The 15,000-nt window shown below is 34.7% G+C and overlaps 1 protein-coding gene across 2 annotated transcripts in view; it reads left to right on the top strand.

Moving 5' to 3' along the window:
- Nucleotides 1-15,000, top strand: part of LOC135204437 (uncharacterized) — a 137,771-nt gene that overhangs the window by 3,497 nt on the left and 119,274 nt on the right. The window contains exons 2-5 of one of the 2 annotated variants that reach the window (XR_010312216.1): nucleotides 984-1,241; nucleotides 1,701-1,924; nucleotides 2,468-2,574; nucleotides 4,651-4,669. Coding sequence is in view for 1 of the 2 variants with exons in the window: in XM_064234640.1 (XP_064090710.1) it covers nucleotides 1,126-1,241; nucleotides 1,701-1,872; nucleotides 2,468-2,574; nucleotides 4,651-4,755 (500 nt within the window). In the remaining variant the exon portion in view is untranslated. Of the gene's footprint in view, nucleotides 1-983; nucleotides 1,242-1,700; nucleotides 1,925-2,467; nucleotides 2,575-4,650; nucleotides 4,756-15,000 lie in introns of those variants that run through there. The other variant, XM_064234640.1, reaches the window with a different exon arrangement.

Genomic DNA, 15,000 nt, shown 5'->3' with positions numbered 1-15,000 from the left:
ATGTCAGAATCTACATATTCTATTTTATACAGAATTCTCTCAATTTTTCTAAAGACTGACTTGCTTCTCTGGCACACTGAGATTTCTAAGCAGCTGTCTGATTCTCATCATGCTTTCAGCCATCAACGGAATTTCGGGCAGGTGTTATCAAAGGCGGCTTATTATTATTATTATTATTATGCAGCCATCAACCACAGCAGTCGATGGAAACGGGAGAACAGTCACCCAGGAAGACGTCTGTATCGAAGTGTGACAAAAATACCGTATTTAAGGATTAACAATTTATTGGCGTGACATAACGATGAAGTGACAAAGTAACCAAAACTTATAAAAATGATTAAATTACTAATATTTTATATAAAAAACTAGAGCACTGATTTACTAACATATTGTACTAGATATTGGTTAGATGGTTGTCACTCCTATGAAATTTATGTTTGAGGTGTCACTCCTTTGGAATTTATGTCCTTTGTTATGGCACTCATATGACACGTCGCACCTTCGAACCGCTCCCGTGCTGTTGCTTGACTTGATTTTTCAGGCCAAAGCCTTTTCTCAGATACATGATATAGTTCTGATTGCTGCCAAGCGTATAAATGTGAGTGATAGCTTTTCCCGGCAAGTGGACTCCATTTCTGGATTATCATCGATTTTCAGTCAACTGTCTTCTCTTTAGCTCGAGTTCTTGCATGGTTTGATCAAGGTCAGTTTCATAGCGTGATTAGTGTGTGTAAGTAATTAAATACAGCCTTGATTGCTTCCTATTCCAAAGACCTTTTTATAGCGCCTTCAGTTTAAGGTAAATATACTAACTGGATTCCTGTGATATTTGTTGTATGGATAACTTTTCGGATAACTGACCTTGCCATGTCAGATTTCCTTTTCATCAATGATACTAGGAGACAATCGCAGCACATATATGTCCTAAGCTTTTCAAATGATGCAATATAGTACACTCCGTTCCCTTCCACGCCCATTCACAGGGTCCCAGCACTGGGCGGAGAGCAGAGAAAAGAGCTCAATCACATCAGGAGCCAGCTTTTTCCAAGCAGGAGCTTCGAGAGCGACGAATTTGACTGGTCTCTGGCGTTGGACAAGGAGATCTATTACCAGTTCTACACGAAGATGTCCACCGTCTGCCTCAAAATCAGCGTCCTGGAGATCTGGGGCTACAACTCTTCCGTCTACGAAAAGCTGACGGACCAGGATGTCACCGAAGCCGTCAACGCAGCCAACATGGCGTGAGTTATGTGGATTCAAACGCACACATTCCATTGGACATCCTCTTACAGTTCAGGAGACGTTATTGAATGCATAGCCTTTGTCTCTTTTTATCGTTGAGTTTATTCTTCCGTCTGTTGGAGATTATTATTATTAATTTTACTGTGGTTACGCGTGCACTCTTACTGTTAACTATGGGGGTGATATAAGAGATAATCTAGACAGCATGTCCCAACCGTAGTGGCAGTACGTTCCGTCCCAAGTTCAGACCAAGTTACCTTGAATTCTGCATAAATTATTTATATGGTGGTTAATGGTGAATAAGGCTGACCTCGTGTTGGACGATAGCAAGGCTAATTCTTGCGTGTAAAATTCAAAGCTTATTATTGTTACACACAAAAAGAGAAGTATAGAGTATATAAGAACTGCGTTGTATAAATGGCAGACTTATATTTATTATTCACACTCATTATTTCCAGAACAACGTTTTCCTACCCAATGAATTTCACCGAATTCCTGGGGAGTGTGACCCGGAATGGCTCGGGTTATGTGACAGCTGCTAAAACTGCCATAGCCTATTTGGTCATGAGGGTCAATCGGAGTGAGGTCACCTTGGGGGAGAGTGCCAGCCACGCCCGTTTGTCAGAGGAGGTGAATGGCGCTCAGGCTCTTGCGTATTTTACAGATTCAATTGATCAACAGCGTATGTACCTTTATACTTCATCTCATAGTCGGTAGATTAACTTTGTTGAAAGTTTTTGTATTCCGCGTTCATAACAAGCATTTGTGTAAATGTTTCAGATTAGGTTTCCTCTTCTGTTTATCTGTATAACTGTCTGTCTGTGTATGTAATTCTCTGTCCCTCTGTATAACTTCTGTCAGTCTGTTTCTCGAGTGTGTTGGTTTTCTTATTCACATTCGATAGAATTCTATTCCACTGATGCGAGACTACTGTTTTGAGGAACGCGTGAGCCATGAGGCAACAACCATGTGAAGTTAAATATTGTTAGTAAATGTATGGAAATGTCACTTTAAATATATAGTTTTGTTGATGATTAAACTATTACGCTCTATAACTTTCAAAGAGGCCCACGTCAAGTACAAGTGCTAACATGACCTCGCAGTAAATGACAGAAGTGGTTGCTTCCTTTGGATGTGGGTTACATAAAGTCACTGGGTTTGTTCGTCTCATTAAATAAGCCTCTGTATACAAGGATCACGCCCTGATTGAATTTTTACCTTTTAGGTTGACGCTGGCCTCTACAACTGGGAAGAAGCGTACTACATTCAGCTGCTTTTGAACCAGTCAGATCTTCTGCCGGGTTTGAAGCTCTTCCTGGAATCCCAGCAGAGGTATGACTGGGCCATACAGTGTGTGTGCAAATTATATATATACATATATATATATATATATATATATATATATATATATATATATATATATATATATATATATATATATATATATATATATGTATATGTATATATATATATATATATATATATATATATATATATATATATATATATATATATATATATATATAATATATATATATATATATATATATATTATATATATATATAATATATCTAATAAAGGGGCCCATAAAAACACCCAAATGTAGAGAGAAAGTACTATATTTCAGAGACTGCTGTCTCTCTCTTCAGGTATATGAATGAGAAAAGTTTACAGAAAAGGGTGGTATTTTAATACCAACGAGTTCCGTCCACAAGTCAAGCCAATTTACGGTCCACCGCCCCCGCTGAATAATCTTCCTTTAATCTTCTTAAGCGTTGGTTGAAAGAAAACTTCGTCGACGACATCTGAAACCCACGCGCCTTTTGAGATGTTCATTACCTGCTTCTCTTTTATTAAGGCCGATTCCATCATTTGACTCTTGTACCGGCAGTTGCTGCTATAAATTACACGTGACAAATTCCAGTTTATTCTATGGTTATGTTCATTTATATGGTTGAAAATAGCCGAGTTCTGTTGTCCATACCTAGAACTGACCATTGTTTTGTGTTTGTATTAATCTCTGGGGAAGTGATTTACCTGTAAATCCGATGTAAGATTGGTCACAGTCTTGGCATGGGATCTCATAGACCCCAGAGTCCTTGGGAGATGTCTTTTGTTGGACATTAATCAGGGATTTGGCTAAGGTGTTTGGGTAGGTAAATGCAAAAGGGTTGGATTTCCCAAGGGTTGGATTTCCCAAGGGTATGGGTTACTCTCTTAATCGTCTCCAGGTGAGGAATTTTTATTTTATTGTTGGGTGTGTCTCTGGTCTTGTCTTTAGGGGGTCGGTAGAAAATTACGTTTGCTTTTTGAATTGCTTTCTCAATTATATGGTCAGGATACTTTAAAGACGAAAGTTGCTTGCGAATTAGTTCAAATTCTTTTTCCAGGAAATCTGGGGAACAAATTCGTAAGGCTCTTAAGAATAGGTTGCTGGCTACACCTATCTTGATAGTAATGTCGTGATAGCTAAAGTAGTGAATATGAAAGTGAGAACGCTGGTTTTCTGTATATGGTAAATTTGTATTCTGTCGTGTCTCTGATTATTAAAACATCAAGAAAAGTAATTTTGTTGTCTGTTTCCCATTCAACTTTAAATTTGATCCTGGGCACTAATGCGTTTAATTTTGAGAGGAATTCATTAAAATGAACCCACCTATTATCCCAAAATGTTAGGATGTCATCCACGTATCTCATCCACAGCATGTTTTTGGGTTTTATTGCATTTATTACTGTAGTTTCAAAGTATTTCAAAGTATTCCATGTACAGATTGGCTAAAACAGGATTTAAAGGACTACCCATATGGGTAGTCCTTTAAGTCCTGTTCGTCATCGTCCAGTGCTTCAGTAACCTAAGTCAGGAGATAAAACCAAATGTGATCACGTTTTCGAGCGCTTGCTTGGTATTTTTTCATTTTCCTTGAGTCATGTGAAACGTACAGTCTCTTTTCTTCTTATTTTCCCGCTGGATTTTTCAGCGTGGTAATTTCCTAAGTGTCAGTGGTAACAGGTGTTAGGCTTTTGTCATTTACCGGCTGAAGAACCAGAATACACAATTCACTGCATATCAACAAAGATGTATAACTGAATCACGAAAATTTGGAACGTGATGAATATATATAAATAAAGGTAGAAGCCACGAAGGAAAGTGAAACAGTGGAGTGCTGCGAGATCTTTCGACTCAGGGTCCTTTACTTAGCAGACTAAGTAAAGGACTTTGAGTCGAAAGATCTACAGCACTCCACTGTTTCACTTTCCTTCGTGGCTTCTACCTTTATTCATCAACAAAGATATCATACGTCCTCTTCGAAATAACTTTGTGCACTAACTTTGTAAACTCTTCCTGTACTCTTAGAAATTAATGCCAGTCTCTCTCTCTCTCTCTCTCTCTCTCTTCTGTTCACCAGGAATGACGCCTCGAGCAGATGGCCAGGGCTCTTCGCCATGCCGGGGTCGCCATCACTGTCACTTCTATCACAGATTTTGGAGCTTTCTTCATCGGTGCCACAACGGTATGATGGTCTATTTCACAGATGCCTTGCTTTACAATCTGTGATTGTTTCAACCGGTTTCCAGCCGGCACAGAAGATTTATCCTATTTATAAGACAGAGGGTTTGCTAGCTATGAAGAATACAAATTGATACAAAATTTGCCATATTTTAGATTACGAGGCAGGACATTCGGGTGATTTAATGTCTGTAGATACAAGACTCTTTCAGTGACCCATTCTACTTAATGACGCAAGCGCCTGACTGCTAAGGGTAATTGTAGTTTCATTCAAACTTGAATTTTTTTACAGCCTTCCTACAAAACGCACTTTCTCATGGACTCTTTTGTGGGTAAAAAAAAAAAAAAAAGAAACTGAGAGAGTCCATCGCTATTATTAATTTTTCTGATGAATTATTATACATTGGCTTGCAACAGATTGCTGACGTTCGTTAAAACTTTCATTACCCGCTTTTGTTTTCTAGACAAGCGGGTTACCCATACATCCAACTCTTCCCTTTGACCCTGGGCTGTAAACGCCCTGATGGTGTTTAATAGCTATTTCAGGCATTGTAGGACTAAATCTCATCAGAAACACGGTTTCTCTCTCTCGTTTTCTCGTTGACTTTGATGACTATGATATCATAGTTTATATGTATAAGTTGAAACATAAGCACCGATCTTGTCACTGTATTTGATAATGACCTCCATAGGCGCTCTACTAGCTTGTTTAAGTAGTCCGGAAAAAGCCATCACTTTTATAAAGTATGCTTGAGAGAGGGTCTGCTTCCTAAGTATAATAATAATAATAATAATAATAATAATAATAATAATAATAATAATAATAATAATAATAATAATAATAATAATAATAATAATAATTTCATATCTAAGAAGTTTCTCGAAAAAATTATTGACTCACACCTACTATTTGCCCCCCCCCCCACCCCCTCTCTCTCTCTCTCTCTCTCTCTCTCTCTCCACCAACCGACCCACCTCCACCACCATTTCGATAGGCCTATTGTCTGTATGATGATCAATTTGTTATATCTTTTCAGCTTTTCACTTTATGGCACAGAATAATTTTCTTGAAAGGACATTCGTCCGTCTTATTTGCAGATTCCGGCGTGACTTACAAGCCTTCATCGTCAAGTAGCTCCTTGACGATGTCTGAATAAAGACGAAAGCGCTTGGATTTCTGACTATCATTTCCCCGTGGTATTCGCTTATTTATGAAGTCACGTGCATCTACTGTGATTTTTTAAGCATAAGATATATATATATATTTATATATATTAAGCTACAAATGTCCTTTAACACCCATATTTTCATGTATGTTAATAACCGAAGGGGAATTTTTTATTTTATAATAATTTCTTTCTCACGTGGAAAAATTTCTCTTCGTTCAACATATACGAAAATATATTAATGCCGAGGTAGAGCGAGTGTGCTATTAAAGGACATTTGTAGCTTAATGCACGTACATGAATCACGGTGATGTTATAAAAAATTTATATATATTTTATATATATATATATATATATATATCATATATATATATATATATATATATATATATATAGATATAATATGTTATATATTGTACACTCGACAAGAGAAGTGAAGATACCGTTTTCATTAGCTTTTGTTCATCGAATTTCCCATTTGTTTTAACTGAAAAGACATAATATCACTAAATTCACTCTAGAATGTGAAAACACACTGCAAATTATATCATATAAGTTGAACCTGCAAAACAAAACCGTTCAGATACTTAAAAACACGATATATGTCCGAAGTAATTGGAATTTCTCAGATGGATTCGTTCATAGAGATTTGGTAGATATAATGTGAATTTCTAATTGTAGTACGATCTATCACGACGACAATATTTACTCGTTTTCCTTCATGAACGGGGATATTATTGCATCATCGTAAGTGGTGAATGCAATTATTTTAGTTTCTACAAACTCATGTTTGTATTCCAAAGCGATTAAAGTTAGCTAACGTCAATGGCAGTCAATGTAGCGACGGCTAAGGTAGGTTGAGCAAATCTAGTTGCATCCCCAAGAGTGTTTTCTATGATGTGAGGAGGAGCCCTAGAACTTCGAGCGGGAAGCGCAAGGCTGACATAACGGATTTCACTCTTTGATTATTATGACGTTGACATGGATCGAATGCTAGTTGTTGTTTACAAAGCTACTGTCTTCAAACATAAATCTTTATCAAGGTTAAAGTAGCATGTCAGCTCAAAGATTTTCTGGCTATATGCTCCCATTACAAAGCAGTTCGTAGTAGCCTACAGCCCTCCACGACTGCATTTCTTTGCCGCGAGGCTTAAAGATCTCCCAACACAGCATTTTTTGCACGATATAAAACTTTAATTGCCTGTGCAATACATACTGAGTTATTTGTGGTAATAAATATTTTACTGACACAGCTTTTTTCGTAATGATTTGTGGATGAAACCCGATTTTCAAAAGTAAAGACTATATCAAGAGAGCAAGAATGACCGCAGCCTGTGTCTAAAATTTTCCACGTCTTTTTACAATCTTTGAATGCTACGGCAACTGTCGAATGGAATCAAGATTAGGATATGAATTTCCTAGAGAATTAACTTGAATATTATGATCCTTCAAATTTTATATCAGCATAGTGCAGCAACGATCTTTGGCAGTCATATCATATCGCGCAAGCATAGGCCTATCGATAGAGATACTTAATTCATAATATTTTCTTCTGCCCTTCTCCCTCACAAGTTCCGTCAACCAATACTATAATTCTTCTCTCTCTCTCTCTCTCACAAATAAGGAAGCAGTTAAAGACCTTGGTGTGATGATGTGATAGAACATGTTATGCAATGATCAATAGCAACTCTGTTGCAAAAGTAAAGCAAAAATGGGAATGTGTTAAGGCACTTCAAAACAAGAAAAGCTGAACACATGATTATGCTTTATAAAACATATGTTCGTAGTCCACTTGAATATTGCAATATGATATGGTACCCACACTATCAAAAGGATATTGCACAAATAGAGAGTGTACAAAGGTCCTTTACAGCTAGAATAGAAGAAGTTAAGGACCTAGACTACTGGGAAAGACTACAATTCTTACAAAATTTATATAGTCTAGAAAGGAAGAAGAGAACGCTACATGATAATTCAGGCATGGAAACAGATAGAAGGAATAGCAGAAAATATCATGGAACTAAAAATATCAGAAAGAGCAAGCAGAGGTAAGATTAATAGTGCCCAAAACTATACCAGGAAAAATAAGGAAAGCACACAAGGACATTAATCCCACTACGCACAGCATCGATAATGCAGCGTCTATTCAATGCGTTGCCCAGCTCATCTGAGGAATATATCAGAGTGAGCGTAGATGTGTTTAAGAATAAGCTCGACAAATATCTAAACTGCATCCCAGACCATCCAAGATTGGAAGATGCAAAATATACCGGAAGATGTACTAGCAACTCTCTGGTAGACATTAGAGGTGCCTCACACTGAGGGACCTGGGGCAACCCGAACAAGATGTAAGGTCTGTAAGGTAAGGTCTCTCTCTCTCTCTCTCTCTCTGTCAAACATACTTTAAAAGTATATATTACCACTCAATCTCCCAAAGAAAATATAATGAAATTAAGTAGTTATAAATAGGCCTAAGCTTTCACGTAAGCAGATTTTGCTCTCTCTCTCTCTCCACTTTTGAAACATTGAAAAAAATATTATCACTTAATCTCTCAAAGTAAATATAATGAATTAAGTATCTCTATCGATAGGCCTATGCATGAGCTCTCTCTCTCTCTCTGTCTGTCTGTCTGTCTCTCTCTCTCTCTCTCCTCTCTCTCTCTCTCTCTCTCTCTTTATCGTCATAATATTTAATTCTTCACTGTATTGTTCCTCACGATTTCCACAAGTACTGCCCAAATTTTAAAACCCTTTCTCTCATTGTTTAAGATCCGTCTTTAATTACGTATGAATTTCACGCCAGTTTAGTGTCAAAGATTACTTATAAATAAGGTTTGACAGTAGGTTTTAAAAAAGGATGATCCATATTCTACCCTAAACTGACGTTACCAAACCAACATTAACGAATAATATAGAGCCTGTTTCTACATTCAAGTATAAATGATTAAAGGACCTCTACAGAATCTTTATGGTGTAAAGTTAATGGAAATCTAGGAAGCAACAAACGCTGATTCTGAAGCTCCGCCCCCTTTCTAGAGTTGCCAGGTGTGGCATTATTGAACAATATATGTCCGAATATTTAAAACAAACTGTATTTTAACTTTCCTTGCCGAGTGTACATTGACGGATTAACAAAAGGTCCAGGTCACTAAGAGAAACGAAAAAACGCCCGTGGGATACATTAAAGATTTAAAAGCAGCCACCCACACGTGGTCACAGGTAAGTTAGTCAGAAAACAATTCATTTTGTTTTAGGAACAAAGACCCATATGCCAAAGGACAGCAGAAAATTAGCAAAATCCCGAAGACTACATTAAGGATTTAATAGCAGCCAAACACACTGGTCAAAGGAAGGTAATTAGAAAAAACAATACAATTTGTATTAGTAACAACATGGATTTACAAAAGTGTTCAGACAATGAGTGAGAAACGAACATATATAAATATAGCGAGCATGAGAAAAAGATTAATAAATAGAAAATGTCATGGGCGGGACGAGTTAACTTAGTAGTTAATTCATTTATTTTAAGGGCCTTCATAAACATTTTACAAATATGAGTCCAAATGGTACAATCCCAGACTAAGATTTAGGGTTTTTTAACAGTGATTTGTATAATTGCTGATTCCGATAAACTAGCAATTACAGTACTATCGCCCCAATTTATACAATTAAATTTTTTGTTTAGGTGGAAAAATGGTGCATTTGAATTCTGGGCTGTTCTAACTGAATACATATGCCGCTTTATTTGTACATATAAATCTTTACTTGATTGGTCGATATAAAAAGACGGGCAATCCTTACAAGAAATTTTGTAAATAATGTTATTTATTGCCGGACTATTCTTAATTAGCGTACCTTTGATGGTATTGTTATAAGAGAACACAACATTTACATTACATTAAAAGATTTAAATATTAATTTTATGGTTTCAAATCCACGAAAGTAAGGCTAAGTACATTTATAGGGGCTTCTTTTTAATTGTTAACAACAATATAAAACTTTTTATGAACTTTGCGATAACAAATCAGTTATATTTCCTTTCTTTTTTGCATTCTGTTTTTCGGCTAAGGTATTGTGGACTCACAAACCACAAAGCAGGTAAGAACGTGGAAGAACAAATTTAAATTTCAGTATTAAGATGGTGGTCAGAACAAAAATGTACATATGTTAAATTATTTGTGGGTTTTCTATAATTGCTGAACTTACATTTAGTAGAGGAGCATATGTCACAAAATACCACTTCGTGGGATTTTGAATGAAGGGAAGGAGTGACTACATGGAATACATTGCTGATATGGTCTACAATAACCTACTGCCAGGTGTTTTGGTGGAAACTGTGGCAGAGGCCCTGTATGACGTCATCAATTCAAGATGGCCGCCACTATGTAGATGCTTTTAGATTTTCATCTATAATTCGTTTTAGAGTTAACCAAAGAAAAAACGACATCAATAATGATTTGTATAGTATAAAAAAGCAAACAAAAAAGTACAGGAGGTTTGATTTCATAAATCCTGCAGTTTGCGAGCTATAACCATTTTTTTTTCACCCAAATAAATCCTACTTTTCATTGCATTTCCATTACTTGCTGACTTCAAAGTTATCATATGAAAAATGTGATTGAAAAATCATTTTTCTTTACCGTATAAAAAAAGAAAAAGAAAACATAACATACAAAGATCCATTTTTTAATATAATTATCTCCTGCAGTGTTGCCAGACAGGGCTACAATCTTTTCATTCGCATACAAGAACTTACAGATTCCCCAAAAATAGCAGTTATTTATGTGTTCCATGCTTATAATTATTTTTCCCGGGTATATTACAAATTCTAACCGTGGTGTTTTTTCACTACAGATTATAAAACAAAACCACGAGGAAGCAGAGAAAGCAGAAAAATGCTGTACAGGAATCACATGAGAAAAAAATAGTCTTTTGTGGAGAGTAGGGAAAAGATTTATTCTTGGACAGTTGAAATGAACAACAAAGGAAAATCTCATATCATTGTACGAAACCTAATTTGCAATTTGTTCTCTAGCTGGAAAAATATTATTTGCAGCGAATATTGTCGGCGTGTTTAGTTTTTAAGTACTTGAGAAAAGAAGTATTTAAACTGTGATGCACATTGAAACCGCTCTCCTCATTCATTCTTTTCCATAGTTCAATGAGTCCGCATACTGAAAGTGTTCTAATAATAGACCAACCATCATTAGTTAAACAAGTAAACCCTTCACAAACTTGACTTACTGTATATTATGTCAGCAAAAAAGCAAATTCCCTCAGTGATTCCCAAAGAACTTTGAAAAATTATTAGAGTGGTTTATGAAACAAGTTAAAAAATCCTTGAAGATATTCCCACATTGTAATAAATGATACTGGTTTACACCAAAAAATCATTAGAAAAATTATCGGAAATAAAAAAAAAGTAAAGAAATAGAAACTAGCTCATTTGATACTTATGGGCTATACCTCTGTATTTGATACTTATGGGCTATACCGTTGTATTCGGGAACAATTTTTTTTTTTTAATTCGTCCGAGTTTCGATGTTTTTCGTCGAATTATTTTCTTCATGCTGCTTAACGTTGGTAAAGATGCTTGGACTGACGAAGGCACAACAGCTATACATTCATTTATAAGAACACTAGGTACTTCCTGTGATTCTTCTGCACGGCGTTTTAAATTTGCTTTCACTTTGGCAACTTGTACACTTTCTGCAAAAGCAGAATGGGTGTGTGTCTGTTCGTTTATCTTCATAATCACAGTGCTACTCTTGGTGTGGATCCGTCCATTACATCGCCCTCTTTGTTCGTAGCGCCAAAACTTGATGCTTGGATCACTCTTGGATGATTTATCTAAAACGTTTATAAAACCATCGTGTTGAAACTTCTCTTTTCCACGTTTGCTAAGAATGTCCGTTTCCATTTTGAAGACTTGAGGGCGACTGGAAAACAAAAAATAATAGGAAAAGAAATCACTTGGATTTCTTTGTTTTTAAACACCATATAAAAACGACCTTTTCTGAAAATGTGTATTCGTTACATTTAACAACCAAACAACATCAGTCAAAACAATGAAAACGAACGACCTATTTGCGGCGGTGAATAGTCAGTCAGTCCTCCGCGACGAATAGGCGGCGGTGGCTAACTGTCGGCAGCCGAATGATCTCATTCCCAAACTGGGAGACAATTGGCTAAGCCTTTATACTTCTCAGCTGTAAGGGATCACTGCCATTAGATCTGCAATGTACGTATACTGTAAATGCTGAAGATTTTAATACCATATTGAGAGGCATATTTGAAAATGATGTTAGGTTAGCGGAATCTTTCCATATAAGAACTTTAAAACCTGCTCTAAATGTGGATAATTTGTATTGTAAATGTCTTATATATGTAAGCTCATTGAAAATATTTTGACATTTTATATGTTTTAGGACTTGAAAATGAACGAAGTATTTATTGTTTGAAACTGTTTGAAGATTACGACAGCAGCACAATTAAGAATTCTAATTAGGAGATACTTTGGCTCGTCCCTCCTCGCCTTTCGATATACATATAGTGAAACTGAGATTTCCTGCCAACCAGCCAACTTCTAAATATAATATATACATGATATATATATATATATATATATATATATATATATATATATATATATATATATATATATATATATATATATATATATATATATATATATATATATATATAGTAATATATAATGTGTAATATCTATATATGTATATATTATATATATATATATCTATATATGTATATATATATATATATATATATATATATATACTATATATATATATATATATATATATATATATATAATATCATATATATCAGTAAGGACACCAAGGCCAAAACCCGGAACAGCATTTTGTACAACTTTATTGGGACATGTTTCGATGTAGTACTATCACTCGTTATCAACCTACAAAATTAAAATGAATGACATTATTAGTTCTTGCAATCAAATTTACAATAATAAAATGATATGTATAAAAATTATAAGAGTACGTTAAAAGATAGCTAATACTTTAAAAAAAAAAATTATAATTAAAAATTGTTAAATGAAACAATTGAGTAGATAAAATAAAATGAAGCAGAATGCAAATTTAAGTCACAAAAACGGATGGTACAAGAACAGTAAATATACCAAGTCGATATACAAACCAGCAGGAGGCAGACTAAAAACACAAAAGTGAGGTAACAGCTACATTTCTAGCCAAGGAAGGCTTTATCTTAACATGAATAATTAAAAACTTCTACTCAATGTCGAGGTCGTAGCAGCAAACTGGGCAGAGGTTAAATAGAAAAATCATCGATATGTATATATATATAGTTATATATATATATATATATATATATATATATATATATATATATATATATATATATATATATATATATATATATATATATATATATATATATATATATATATATATATACTATATCTATATATATATATATATATATATATATATATATATATATCTATCTATCTATCTATATATATATATATATATATATATATATATATATATATATATATATATATATATATATATATATATATATATATATATATATACATACATATACACACACACACACACACACATATATATATATAATATATATATATATATATATATATATATATATATATATATACATATATATATACATATATATATATATATATATATATATATATATATATATAAAGTGAATGTTTGTATATCTCTTTGTCATTCATAGAAATCTGAGCCACTTGACAGACTCAGGCAAAACTTTGCACAATGTCACTCCAGAAAGGTTTTTAACTCAAAATCAAACCAGACACAAACAAATAGAATTTTCGTTTTTACGCCACAATTTCCTTCAGTATTACTGGGTTCATTCTCAATGTTTCTCCTGACGCTCCACCTTTAATTCCAAGCGCTGTCAGACATAGGGTTATGCTAACAACAATAAATCCAATCCCTATAGCGTAATCGTTTTATCGAATTTAAGTGAATTTTGTTCGGAATTTCTTAGAAATATTATTATAATTGTTTATGACATCATTAAAACCAACATTGAAAACTAATATCGGTTTAAATGTAGTTTACAATCCCCCCCCCCCCCCCCCGCCCAGCCCCAACCCTGGGGAAAAAATCAGTGAGAAACTTAGCCCCATTTTTTTCAGTGTCCATTTTCATCCAAATATATCTTAATTATACGTTACCAATATAATGCAAATTATTAAGTACTTTGAGGAATTACCATCATCATATCTAAGTACACAATCCACTAAAATATCGCTATGTATCAACAATTTCTATATCAGACCATTCAGACTCCAGCCTACACTTTCCTCTTAGATACTTCAATGAAACGAAAGCGCGTTTATTAACACGAACAGGAAACCGAAAACAGTTGCAACTCTTTTCACGGTGTCTGGGAAAATTACATTTGTGATCATAATTTAATATCTCTAAAGCCAACAGACACTTTGTCTTCAATAGCTGCTGGCTAAGACCGACGTCACCATGTACGATATTTCCTTTTACTATTATTTATTTGTTCGTTCAAATGCGAATTTCCTCATGTCATGAACCCGTTCGTTGTTTCGTCATTTGTACCCTAGGAATTCGCTATGCGACTGCTTCGTGACGTTACGCTGATGGATTTCTTATAAAATCGGTTTAAATGAGGTCTGAAATGATTTACGTGTAGTTAGGAAATCCCACCACCACGAACACCAACTTCACCATGCAGCAACTACCTCTAATAAAAAGCTCTCTCTCTCTCTCTCTCTCTCTCTCTCTCTCTCTCTCTCTCTCTCTCTCTCATTTATAAATTCCCTTTATGAACATCAAGTCATACTAGAAAAAACCCGAGAATTTTTGCAATTGCAAGTCAATCTCTCTCTCTATCTCTCTCTCTCACACCATTTTAATCGGATAAGTTCTAGGATAAATGTATATATCATGTTTATTGAAATGAATGAATTCACGAGAGAATTATTAATTATAGAAAATTAAATTATTACTCTGCAGAAAGGAAGGCCTCACACGCATAGCAAATAA

The sequence above is a fragment of the Macrobrachium nipponense genome, chromosome 47 (genome assembly GCF_015104395.2).
Source record: "Macrobrachium nipponense isolate FS-2020 chromosome 47, ASM1510439v2, whole genome shotgun sequence".
Classification (NCBI taxonomy): Eukaryota; Metazoa; Arthropoda; class Malacostraca; order Decapoda; family Palaemonidae; genus Macrobrachium; species Macrobrachium nipponense.
The sequence above is the reverse complement of the archived record's forward strand: the minus strand, read 5'-3'. Positions and strand labels throughout refer to the sequence as shown.